Source organism: Lepidochelys olivacea (assembly GCF_965140295.1).
Source record: "Lepidochelys olivacea isolate rLepOli2 genome assembly, chromosome: 3".
NCBI lineage: Eukaryota > Metazoa > Chordata > Testudines > Cheloniidae > Lepidochelys > Lepidochelys olivacea.
In genome coordinates, this window is record NC_140413.1 from 182871755 (window position 1) to 182883755 (window position 12001).

General features: G+C 37.3%; 1 protein-coding gene across 19 annotated transcripts in view; it reads left to right on the forward strand.

Moving 5' to 3' along the window:
* Positions 1–12001, forward strand: part of NRXN1 (neurexin 1) — a 1255052-nt gene that overhangs the window by 574205 nt on the left and 668846 nt on the right. For all 19 annotated transcript variants that reach the window (XM_084623802.1, XM_084623813.1, XM_084623792.1 and 16 more), the window contains one exon: positions 2216–2599. In XM_084623802.1, the coding sequence (XP_084479928.1) occupies positions 2216–2599 (384 nt within the window). The remainder of the gene's footprint in view (positions 1–2215; positions 2600–12001) is intronic.

The following is a 12001-nucleotide window of genomic DNA, read 5'->3' on the forward strand; positions in this document are numbered from 1 at the left end:
TTTTTGGTAACCGTTAAAAGTAGAGAGGTTGTTTTTGAATTATACCAAACTCAGCTTAAAATGAGAAGTACTAGAAATCTCACAAGGGAGCTTTATCTTCGGACATTTCCAGCGCAAAATGATTTGAATAAATGTCTAAAATTTTGAATGCTTATTCTGAGCTATTGAGATTTGCCCATTACATTTTTTAATTCTATGAGTCCCCTGGAACTCTGTATGATCGGAGTACAAAATACTCCCATCATAAATACAATTCTGGGGGCCCAGAAAGCAATGTATTTGACCATGCCAAATTGTGGCCTTTCCAGAACAGTTGTTTTTCATAGAGTTAGTGACCAGAGGAGATCAAAGTGATCATGTAGTCTGACCTCCTGCGTAACAGAGGCCAGGGGATTCCAAACAAAGAAAAAAAGTTAGTTTGTTCTTTTGACGCCTACATTCTACTATATAGTATTTTATTTTATTTTAATTTAACATTCATATAATAAAATGTTTGTTACAAATATCTCTGTCTGACTCACTTTTGCTTTCAGTTTATAGTCATATTTTGATATAGGTTAATGCAAGATTTGATATAGGTGCATCCTTTCCAAATGACATTCCATAGTAGTCAATTCTCAATAATAATCCTTGAGGTGTTCCAGATTCTGTGCTGCATAGTGATAATAGGAATGGTGTTTCACATGCATCTGTATCTAAAGAGGAACATGATCCTGGGCTGTCCTGCTTTCCATAGTACTGTTTCAAACACATGGCTGAGGGTAAAACATAAAACACACACTGCTGTAACATATAGTATAATGTGGCTCGTAGAATCATAGAATCATAAAAGATTAGGGTTCAAAGAGACCTCAGGAAGTCATCTAGTCCAACCCCCTGCTCAAAGCAGGACCAACACCAACTAATTCATCCCAGCCAGGGCTTTGTCAAGCTGGGCCTTAAAAATCTCTAGGGATGGAGATTCCACCACCTCCCTAGGTAACCCATTCCAGTGCTTCACTGCCCTCCTAGTGAAATAGTGTTTCCTAATATCCAACCTAGACCACCCCCACTGCGACTTGAGACCATTGCTTCTTGTTCTGTCATCTGCCACCACTGAGAACAGCTGAGCTCCATCCTCTTTGGAACCCGCCTTCAGGTAATTGAAGGCTGCTATCAAATCCCCCCTCACTCGTCTCTTCATCAGACTAAATAAGCCCAGTTCCCTCAACCTCAACTTCACTTTAATACAGTGATTTACAGGGGATTGTGATTTCACCTCCTGCTTGATTGTGAAGACAGAATCATATTAAAATCCACACGCAGATTTTGTTTGTAATAATCTTACTGCAACAGTTGGACTGAATCTGATTAACACACATGTGCTACGGTTCTGTATGTTCAATTCTTTCAGTTGGAGTCCTCGGTCTTTACAATTATTTATAGAGTAGAGGATCTTGACAATTGATCATCCTAGCCAACATTTTGGGCAACACTGAGGCTTTTTTTGAGGCTTCTTGCATAAGTGGCAGAGCTAAAATTTCAGGCTTGTTTTTGTTTTTTAACTGAAAGCAAAAATAAATAAATATTTCTGATTTCATGATTTCTCTTGTGCTTCCCTCTCTCTCCTCTCTGTAACAAGCACACATTTAGATGGAAATGTCTGAGGCATTGACTTTTTTTCCTCTGGGTGTACATCACTATCTTTTTAATGATTGGCTGCCTGGCAGCTGATGAGAGTACTTCCCCTCCCCTCCCAGATAAAGGGTCTGATCCAAAGCCCACTGAAACCAATCAGAATCCTCAGAGGCAGAATCCCTAGAATGGGATCTTGAGCCATTTAGGGGGCAGTGCAGAGAGTTGCTGTTCCACCAACAGGGTGTTTCTGAAGATCACCCTGAAATACATTTGACTTTTTTGCACCGAATAATACATTTTATCTACCTGAAATCCCTTATGTGGATTTTGGTTTTCAAACATTTAAGTTTATGCAGTACTTTGTGGAAATGTTTGTACACCACATATTTCCTGACAGTGTTTAAGGGATATTTTAACACAAAATAATGTTTCATTTTATTATTTTAAAATGTGTAAATACAACATTCATCTAGGTCTTTCATGTATGAGATATTTGGCAATAAGAAAATACTGCATTTTGGGACTCGGGGAATAAAGAAGTGCTGTCAGAATTCACTTTAATATGTTAAAAATCTTGCATTTTGTTGTTTCTTATCAGGTACCATTTCTGTGAACACATTACGTACACCTTACACTGCACCAGGAGAAAGCGAAATCCTAGACCTAGATGATGACTTGTATCTTGGGGGCTTGCCAGAAAATAAAGCAGGGCTGGTCTTTCCAACAGAGGTGTGGACAGCACTTCTCAATTATGGATACGTTGGCTGCATCAGAGACTTGTTTATTGATGGCCAAAGCAAGGATATTCGACAAATGGCTGAAATTCAAAGCACTGCTGGAGTGAAGCCCTCATGCTCAAGAGAAACTGCAAAACCATGCCTGAGCAACCCCTGTAAAAACAATGGTGTGTGCAGGGATGGGTGGAATAGATATATCTGTGATTGTTCTGGTACAGGCTACCTTGGCAGATCATGTGAGAGAGGTAGGTTTCACAAGATTGTGCATGACTCTACAATGTAGAAATGAACAATGATTAAAAATGGCAAGTACTACATTAACTGTTTTAAAAAATAACCCTCATTGTCTGTTCCTCTTCTTCCCACTGGTTTTATATTGACAGAAAAGTAAATTGAATCAAGTGGCCATGTGGCCATATGAAAGAGTTTGGGGGAGATTTTCAAAGGCATAAATGGCAGGTAGGTGCCTGTCAAGGTTCCTTCCCCACTCTGAACTCTAGGGTACAGATGTGGGGATCTGCATGAAAACCTCCTAAGCTTACTTTTACCAGCTTAGGTTAAAACTTCCCCAAGGTACAAATTATTTTACCCTTTGCCCTTGGATTTCCACTGCCAACACCAAACTTTATCTGGGTTCCTGAAAAAAACGAGTTTGGACACGTCTTTCCCCCCAAAATCCTCCCACCCCTTGCAGCCCACTTCCTGGAGAAGGTTTGGTAAAAATCCTCACCAATTTGCATAGGTGACCACAGACCCAAACCCTTGGATCTTAGAACAATGAAAAAGCATTCAGTTTCCTTACAAGAAGACTTTTAATAGAAGTAAAAAAAAAAAGAATCACCTCTGTAAAATCAGGATGAATAATCAGGTGAATACCTTACAGGGTAATTAGATTTAAAACATAGAGAATCCCTCTAGGCAAAACCTTAAGTTACAAAAAAAAAAAAAAACCACACAGACAGGAATATTCATTCTATTCAGCACAGCTATTTTCTCAGCCATTTAAAGAAATCATAATCTAACACATACCTAGCTAGATTACTTACTAAGTTCTATATTTTATTAATATATTTCCATTCCTGTTCTGTCTCCGGCAAAAGCATCATACAGACAGACACAGACCCTTTGTTTTTCTCCCTCCTCCCAGCTTTTGAAAGTATCTTGTCTCCTCATTGGTCATTTTGGTCAGGTGCCAGCAAGGTTACCTTTAGCTTCTTAACCCTTTACAGGTGAGAGGATTTTTCCTCTGGCCAGGAGGGATTTTAAAGGGGTTTACCCTTCCCTTTATATTTATGACAGTGCCTAACTCCCACTGATGATGAGTAAGAGTCAGGTGCCTATCTGCTATTTGTGACTTTGAAAATCCCCCCTTTTGTCATTTTACAAGCTGGGCTGTGAAGAGCTTTGTGACAACATGAGACAGTACTTTCTCTTGTTACTAATTTACTGAAATGTGACTCTATGTAACCTGAATTCACAACAGTCTGACTCTGAAATGAGGTCAGATTCTCCACACATGTACACTGGTATACCCCACTATCTACTGTACATTCTTGAATTCCATGAGTGAATTCCAGCCTCATTCAAGTCCTTGGCAAAACTTCCACTGACTTCAGTGATTCCAGGATTTCACATCTTCAGTGTAAGTGAGAAAAAATCAGGCCCCTGGAATCTAGATTCAATCTTTGCAGCTTAAAAAAATTTCTAGTTCATAGGGGAATAAAATTACTGTTCATCAAAAGTAGTAAAATAATTTATATTTAAAATTAATGAATAAAACCTTTAGCTGTGAAGATGAGTGTAAAATCAGATAGTAGCTATGCAAGTTAATTTTTAAAAAATTGGGGAGGAAAACAAATTTGGGTCTTACAAGTATAGATTATTTCTGTTATCATTTCTATTTTATTTTAATTAGTTTAATTAACACTTTAATAATCTGCAAACATAGTGGCATTTCAGTGATATTTAAAAGTAGCATATTGCAATAATAACACTGAGAAGAATTTCATGCTATTGTGTTGTCACGTATGTACTACTTATACTAAATGGCAATTTTTTCTGTGTGCAATACACAGTTTTATAATAGAAAAGGAACGTTGAGTAGCTCATTTTAATATTTTGTATCAAACAGATAGAGCTTTTATTTTTAAATTGACACCAAACAGAATCTGTAAAGACACTTTCAGTGCTTTGCACACACGTTGCATAAATCTTAACTGCAGTACATTAACCATGATTTGTTACAATTGTCAGTTACAGTATTTGTATTTTAGTAATCGAATATTAAATCTCCTTTTCTGTTTCTCTTTTTATAAGAAATCTTTACTTTTATGTTCAAATACTCTCTCTTCTGTGATTTTATTACAATACAAGAACAGACTCAGGCCTTTTATTAATATATTTCAAGAAAAGAGAGAAATGAAATTTGACATCCTTATTTGTAAGGATAAGTGGGGATCTAACAGTTTACCAGAACAAAAATCTTATTTAGTATTTTTATTCCAGTTTGAACAAGAAATGTTAAATGCCAGAACTCTTATTTTGTGAAATCTTATATTACAATTGACACATAATAGAGTCTTCACTTCCAGCCAAAACCTAATCTTCAAGCTTATTGACTGGCAGCTAAAGTTTTTTTCTGTATAGTTTAATTCATTTTGCTAGGTAAAGTGGTCACCTAAAGATTTTACTGTTTAAAAGTAAAACTGATGAATGGTTTTTAAAAAAGTCTAGATATAATCTTGAGGAAATCCCATCACTTTTGTGGTAAATGAAGTCAGGTTATTGGCATTTACAAGTAGGTCCCAGACTTTTAAAAATGCAAGCCCCTTTGGCTAGAGGCCAGTTATTTTGATGTTGCCAGATTGTTCTATTACTCGTGGAGTGAAGTTGGCAGAGGGCATAACCAAACTGTCAGATGAATTACAAAAACCTTCAGTTAAATATGCATGGTCTACCACCCTGTGGCAAAATTCTGCTATTACATATGGCAGAGGTAAAAATAGCACTTATATCTTTCCACATCAGGAAGAGCTAGGAAATATTTACATATTTCAGTCATTAGAGACAGGGACAACAAACATATGCAAATCTATAAATGAGAATTTAATAGCAAACTTCATCATAGGGATTTGTCATGAATATATTTAACGGGTCACAAGAACTCACACAGAATCCTTTTCATTTCCAGTTATTTTTCCGCCTAGTATATTTTCAACTATTGTCCAATTCAGGACTTAATTTCCTAGCACACATAACTTCACCTACTGGGAGTGATGGTAATATGGTATTCTTACTAGCTTCCCCACAATCATATCTGGCTCTTGTCCAGCAGAAATCTTTGTGCAGTCAGTGCAGGATCATTTCCTGCCCTTGGGTTTCCCTATCCAGAGGAAACTGCACTGAAAGCAGTTCTCCTTCCAGTAATATTTGTATCCCGAATGGTCATGCATTAATATGATTACAGCTTTTGGGATTCTGAAAGCAGTGTGTTGGCATTTTACCACACAAGTTGTTATAACTACTACCCGAGTGCAATAACTGATACACTATTGTATTTAGTGATATAAATAACACAATTATAATTTTTGTAAGTAATTGAAGTAAAATAAGAACAAACAATAGAGCCTTATAAAGTGGGAAACCATGTTAGAATGAAATATTTGAGGTTAAACAACTGAGCTCTGAGCTGAGTTAGGAGATTAGGATATCTACAGCAAACATGGCATATATTTACATTTGATGACACTAACATTTATGTTCCATGAAGCTTTTTTTGCCTTAATAATCAAAGAAATCATTTATCCTTATTATATGTACCAATACTGTACAATACAAAAAATATTATAAATTCATAGAATCATAGAATACCAGGGTTGGAAGGGACCTCAGGAGGTCATCTAGTCCAACCCCCTGCTCAAAGCAGGACCAATCCCCAATTTTTGCCCCAGATCCCAAATGGCCCCCTCAAGGATTGAACTCACAACCCTGGGTTTAGCAGGCCAATGCTCAAACCACTGAGCTATCCCTCCCCCCATAATTAATATTTATGGTAGGTCTTCGCTACAACCACTACAGCAGCACTTTTGCTATGGTGCTGTAGTGCTATACTGTAGACCTACTACAGCCACAGAGGGATTTTCCATCACTGTAGTAAATACACCCCCTTGAAACAGTAGCTTGGTTGGTGGAAGAATTTATCCATCGACCTAGCTGCATCTACAGTGGAGATTAGATTGACCTAACTACATCACACAGGGCATAACATTTTTCACAGCCTTGAGTGATGTAGCTAGGTCACCCTAAGTTTTACATGTAGAGCAGGCATCAGATAAATTAAATGTATTCAGGTCAGCAGGGCCTGATTAAATTTATCCTAGGGTACTTAAAGAACTAGCTGAAGCAATCTCAGAACTGTTAACAGTTATCTTTGAGACCTCATGGAGGACACGTGAGGTCCCAGAGGACTGGAGAATGGCAAACAGAGTGCTGATCTTTAAAAAAGGGGGGAAAAGAGGACCTGGGAAATTATAGACCAGTCAGCTAACTTCTATATCTGGAAAGATACTGGAACAAATTATTAAACAGTTTGTAAACACTTAGAGAATAAAAAAGTAATAAGTAATAGCCAACATAGATTTGTCAAAAACAAATCATGCCAAACCAACATAATTTCCTTCTTTGACAGGGTTAGTGGCTAATTGGATAGGGGAAAGCTGTAGATGTGATCACTTAATTTTTCGTAAGGCTTTTGATACTGTGCCACATGACACTCTCATTAGCAAAGTAGGGAAATTTGGTCTAGATGAAATCACTGTAAAGTGGGTGCATAACTGGTTGAAAGATTGTAATCAGAGAGTAATTATCAATGACTTTCTGTCAAATTGGGAGGATGTATCTATTGGGCTCCTGCAGGGGTCTGTCCTGGGTCTGGTGCTATTCAATATTTTCATTCATGACTTGGATAATGGGATGGAGAGTATGCTTATAAAATTTGTGGATGACACCAAGAAGGGAGGAGTTGCAGGCACTTTGGAGGACACAATTAGAATTCAAAATGACCTTGACAAATTGGAGACTTGGTCTGAAATCAACAAGATGAAATTCAATAAAAACAAGTTCCAAGTACTGCACTTAAGAAGGAGAAATCAAATGCACAAATACAAACAATATGTATAACTGGCTACGTGGTAGTAGTGAAGAAAAGGATGTGTGAGTTAAAGTGGATCACAAATTGAATTTGAGCCAACAATACAATGCAGTCATGAAAGAGGCAAATAGCATTATGGGGTGCATTAATAGGCATATTGTTTGAAAGACACAGAAGGTAATTGTCCTGCTCTGCTCATCACCGGTTAGACCTTGCCTGGAGTACTATGTCCAGTTCTGGGTGCCATATTTTAGGAAAGATGTGAACAAATTGCTATCCTATGGACTCGCACCAACAAAAATGATTAAAAGGTTTCAAAAACCCTGACCTATTTGGAAAGGTAAAATTTAAAAAAATGAAAATTTTTAGTCTTGAGAAAGGAAGGTGGATGGATACCCTGGTAAGTCTTCAAATATGTTAATGGCTGTTACAAAGAGGACTGTGATCAATTGCTCTCTGTGTCCACTACAAATTGGACAAGAAGTAATCGACTTAATCTGCAGCAAGAGGTATATAGGTTAGATATTAGGAAATACTTTCTAACTATAAGGATAGTTAAGCACTGAGTAGGCTTCCAAGTGGGGTTGTGGAATCTCTGTTATTGGAGGTTAAGAAAAGCTTAGACAAACATCTATTTGGGATGGTTTAGATATACTTGGTCCTGCCTCAGTATCAGGTGCTGGACTTCACAAGGTTCCTTCCAAACCCATATTTCTATGATTCTATGAATATATGATTCTGTAATCTGATCAGATCAGTTACTAAGGAAAAGCCATAGGACACAAAAGCCATTTTATGCTCATTCCAGCCTATTTAAAGTTAATAGTTTTTTGTTTGCACGTGCAGAAATTGGGTTGTATGTGCTTATTTTCCCACTGTAACAAATTCTTGGTTATACATAAAGTAAAAACATCAGTATAATATATGGATTGGTTTAGTTGTTTATGGAAACTATAGCAGATGGAGGGACAGATGTCATAGCAATATAATTTGGCTTCATCTCTAATTTTCATCATGGATCACAATATGTAACTGCCTCTTGGCAAAGCCTTTCACAGGTGCATACTTTTAGCTGGACAACAAGGAATAATGCATAAGAGCAAATTTATCTAAGAAAGGACAGGCATGCAAAGTTGCAAGGAGTTAAATTAAATTAACTTTCCACAGGGGAAATACACTTGAATGTATTTTTCCCTCTGTTTGAATTGTCTCTGTATATTTTTTAATAAAATAGAAAAACTCCTAACAAACGCAGGACTATATGAAAAGTCATGTGTTTCCTATTGTTATAATAACCTCATCTCCTACCTATTTAATTACTACCAATTTCATCCTTTGCACCCTGCTAAATCCTGTGGGGCTAGATTCTCCCACCCTAATCTTGTTGTGTAGTGAAGACATCCCCCTCAAACAATCCTACTGGAGTAAAGTACTACTTGTTATGAATGAAGGTGGCGGAATCTTATCCATGTTAAACATTTATCCTAACTGTAGTGTATCAATTTCAGTTTTCATCCATATTTTATCCAGTAGTTATTTATATATTGAGAATTATTAGAAAGTACACCCAGAGACCCCTCAAGTCTGTCACTTTTTGCTTTATTTCATCCAAGCTGCTTTTTGAAGAGAAGGGTGTTAACATCCAACATCACTGATCTTTCCTTTACATTTTGATGTATTGGGTCATGTCACTAAGTCTCCTGTTGACTGGAGTATTTTTTAAATCTAACTAAGTCACTTCTTATTGCAATACATGAAACTATTTTATCCGGTTATGCAAAGTTTTGGATTTTTGGGAAGGATTTTTAAAAAGTATAAAAAGAAAAATGAAATAATGAAAATATTTGCAAACACACATTGAAGTCATTGGAACTACTCATAGTTTATCCATGATCAGGATCTTAAATAGTTACACGTCTGGAATGAGCACTATTAAGGGACAAATTCTGTTCTTTCGTACTTAAACGTAAATTCTCTGATTTAAGTACAACCCATGTCCCTTGAGTTCCAGTCCAGTGTACTATCACTGGTCATGGAATGTCACCAAAATGTAACCTGCTTAAATTCTTACCGAATTCACAAAGTGTTTTGGACTACCCAAATCTGCATTTTTTGTGTGAAAAACTTTCATATAGAAATTCACCCAGCTGCAGAGAGGAGATGCAGGGGGGATGATGCATCATCTCTCCCTCAAAATGCCAGTGTTGGGAAACACTTCTTCCACCTCCACACTGTGAAACCCCATCTGAGACACTTGGAAAGACCATGGTAAAGTGACTTGTGAGGAAGCCATTATTACACCTTCCATATATAAATTATGGAGCAGAACTAGTTAGTAAAATTGAAGCAGCCTGATGAAACAGACTGGGTTTTTCATGATAACATCTTCAATGTTTCATTGAATATAAATTCTTTTAAACTGTGTCTCAAAAAAGGTATTTGAAATCCTTTCAGATATCCTTACTCATCTCCTCCAAATTTTTCATAGGCTATCATTTAAACTTTTATTACATGCCATGGATATCATGATATAGGCAGAAATACAAAACATAATCCCCATATAAGAGTTTAAAACAATTTAAAATGCTGTTGTGTCTGAACCATATCACAGCTAATTACAAAGTGAGGAATGGGATAACTGAAACTGGCCCACAACTGGTCCTTTGTTTTTTAGTATCCTATACCTCAGTCTTCATATTCCAATGTCCTGATCTGCTACTGCCTTCAAAACACAATCTTATTTCCAGTCAAACTTCTCATCCTATCCACATCCTTCACCTCCTCTTCACATGAACTTCATTGCCCCTGAGGAAGCCAAACCAAAACTCCCACACTTCACACTGGATAATTCATTTTCTTTTTTCTCTGATATTGTACTTATTTTTAAAGCTCTTGTCCCATTCCTCCTCAGACCCCTCAGACCCCTCACTGCACCCTACATTTTTTCTTCTTTCTTCCCCTTGCTTTCTTCCCTTTCACTTAGCATCACTACAGTGCCAGTAGCTTCTTTCTGACATGAATAATGATAACTAAATGCTGATTCCAGAACTGTAAGCTCTTTGGGGCAGGGACCATCTTTTTGTTCTATTTGCACAGCACTTAGCACAGTGGGGTCTGGTCCGCGACTGGAGCTTCTAGTTGTCAGAATAGAAGTAATAAATAAATAAATAATTCCCCATTAGTGATACAAGTCTAAAATTAAAAAAAAAAGAAATGGCTACTATTGTGTCAAAGGGAGGTGGCATGGAGAATGATTGGGGGGATGGAGGATAGGTGGGAGGGAGTAGGAAATAGTGGAGTAAATAATGTAGTACATATAGTTTCAGAGGAAAGTAAGAAGTCACTTACTGTGCAGTGGAGGGCTAAGCATTCCTCAATAATAGGAGGAAGCAGATGCATTGAGAGGAACAAGGCAGGAAGGGAAGAAAAGAGAAGAGAGAGATGTGAGCTCATTTTCTGTTCGCTTGACAGATTTAAGTCTTCAATTTAAAATGGAAAACATTTTTATTGTAAATTTTAGTCCTTAATTCTAGTCCTTTGGTCTGGAACCTTATGTCCAAATTGCTCAAGGTATACACGGAAGAATAACAACCCTTTGGCCCTTTGAGGGGTTCTCCTGAGAGTTTATCTCCTTTCTGAAAAAAACAAATGAGAGAATAACAAAAAATGTGGCTGGGTTTTTCGAAAGGGGGCAAAGGGGAGACTCACAGGAAAGTCCGTAGGAATGGGAAAAAAACAATGCGGAGTCCTTGGGGCACCGTAGAGACTAACACATTTATTTGGGCATAAGCTTTTGTGGGCTAGAACCCATCTGATGAAGTGGGTTCTAGCCCACTAAAGTTTATGCCCAAATAAATTTGTTAGTCTCTACAGTGCCCCAAGGACTCCGCATTGTTTTTGCTGATACAGACTAACACGGCTGCCCCTCTGAAACCTGTCACCCTAGGAATTGGGTTCTCTTTTCCCTTAGGCAATTTAGGAAATCCCAGCCTACATCGACATTAGCAGCCTGATTATCCTCTCACACCAGTTTTACATCTGTTTAACTCCATTGACTTCACTGAAGTTAATCTAGATGACACTATTTAAAAAAAAAACAGAATCAGGCCCTGACAATTTCAACAGGTATGTATATAAAGATAAGACTTACATTTTCTGAGCATGGAAGGGAAATATGTCTTTAAGCAAAGTTATCAGTTCATAAATTCATTCAAGAAATGTTTCGTTTCATCAGTTTTTAGCAAGCAAGGATTAACATCTCACTTCTGTTGGATAATTCTTCCCTGTACCTGGGATTTGATGCTAATATAAAATAGAAAAAGAAAATCCAGCTAGTATCAATGGCCTCCAGCATTGTTTAATAAAGGCTCTTTCCCTGTCGTGCTTCCAGCACTGTAATTATAGTAAAACTGTTATTCCCTGCACTAGAGGCAGTACCTCCTCTTAACAAGTACCATATTATTAAACCTTTATCACAGCCATTTTGAACTTAAACTTC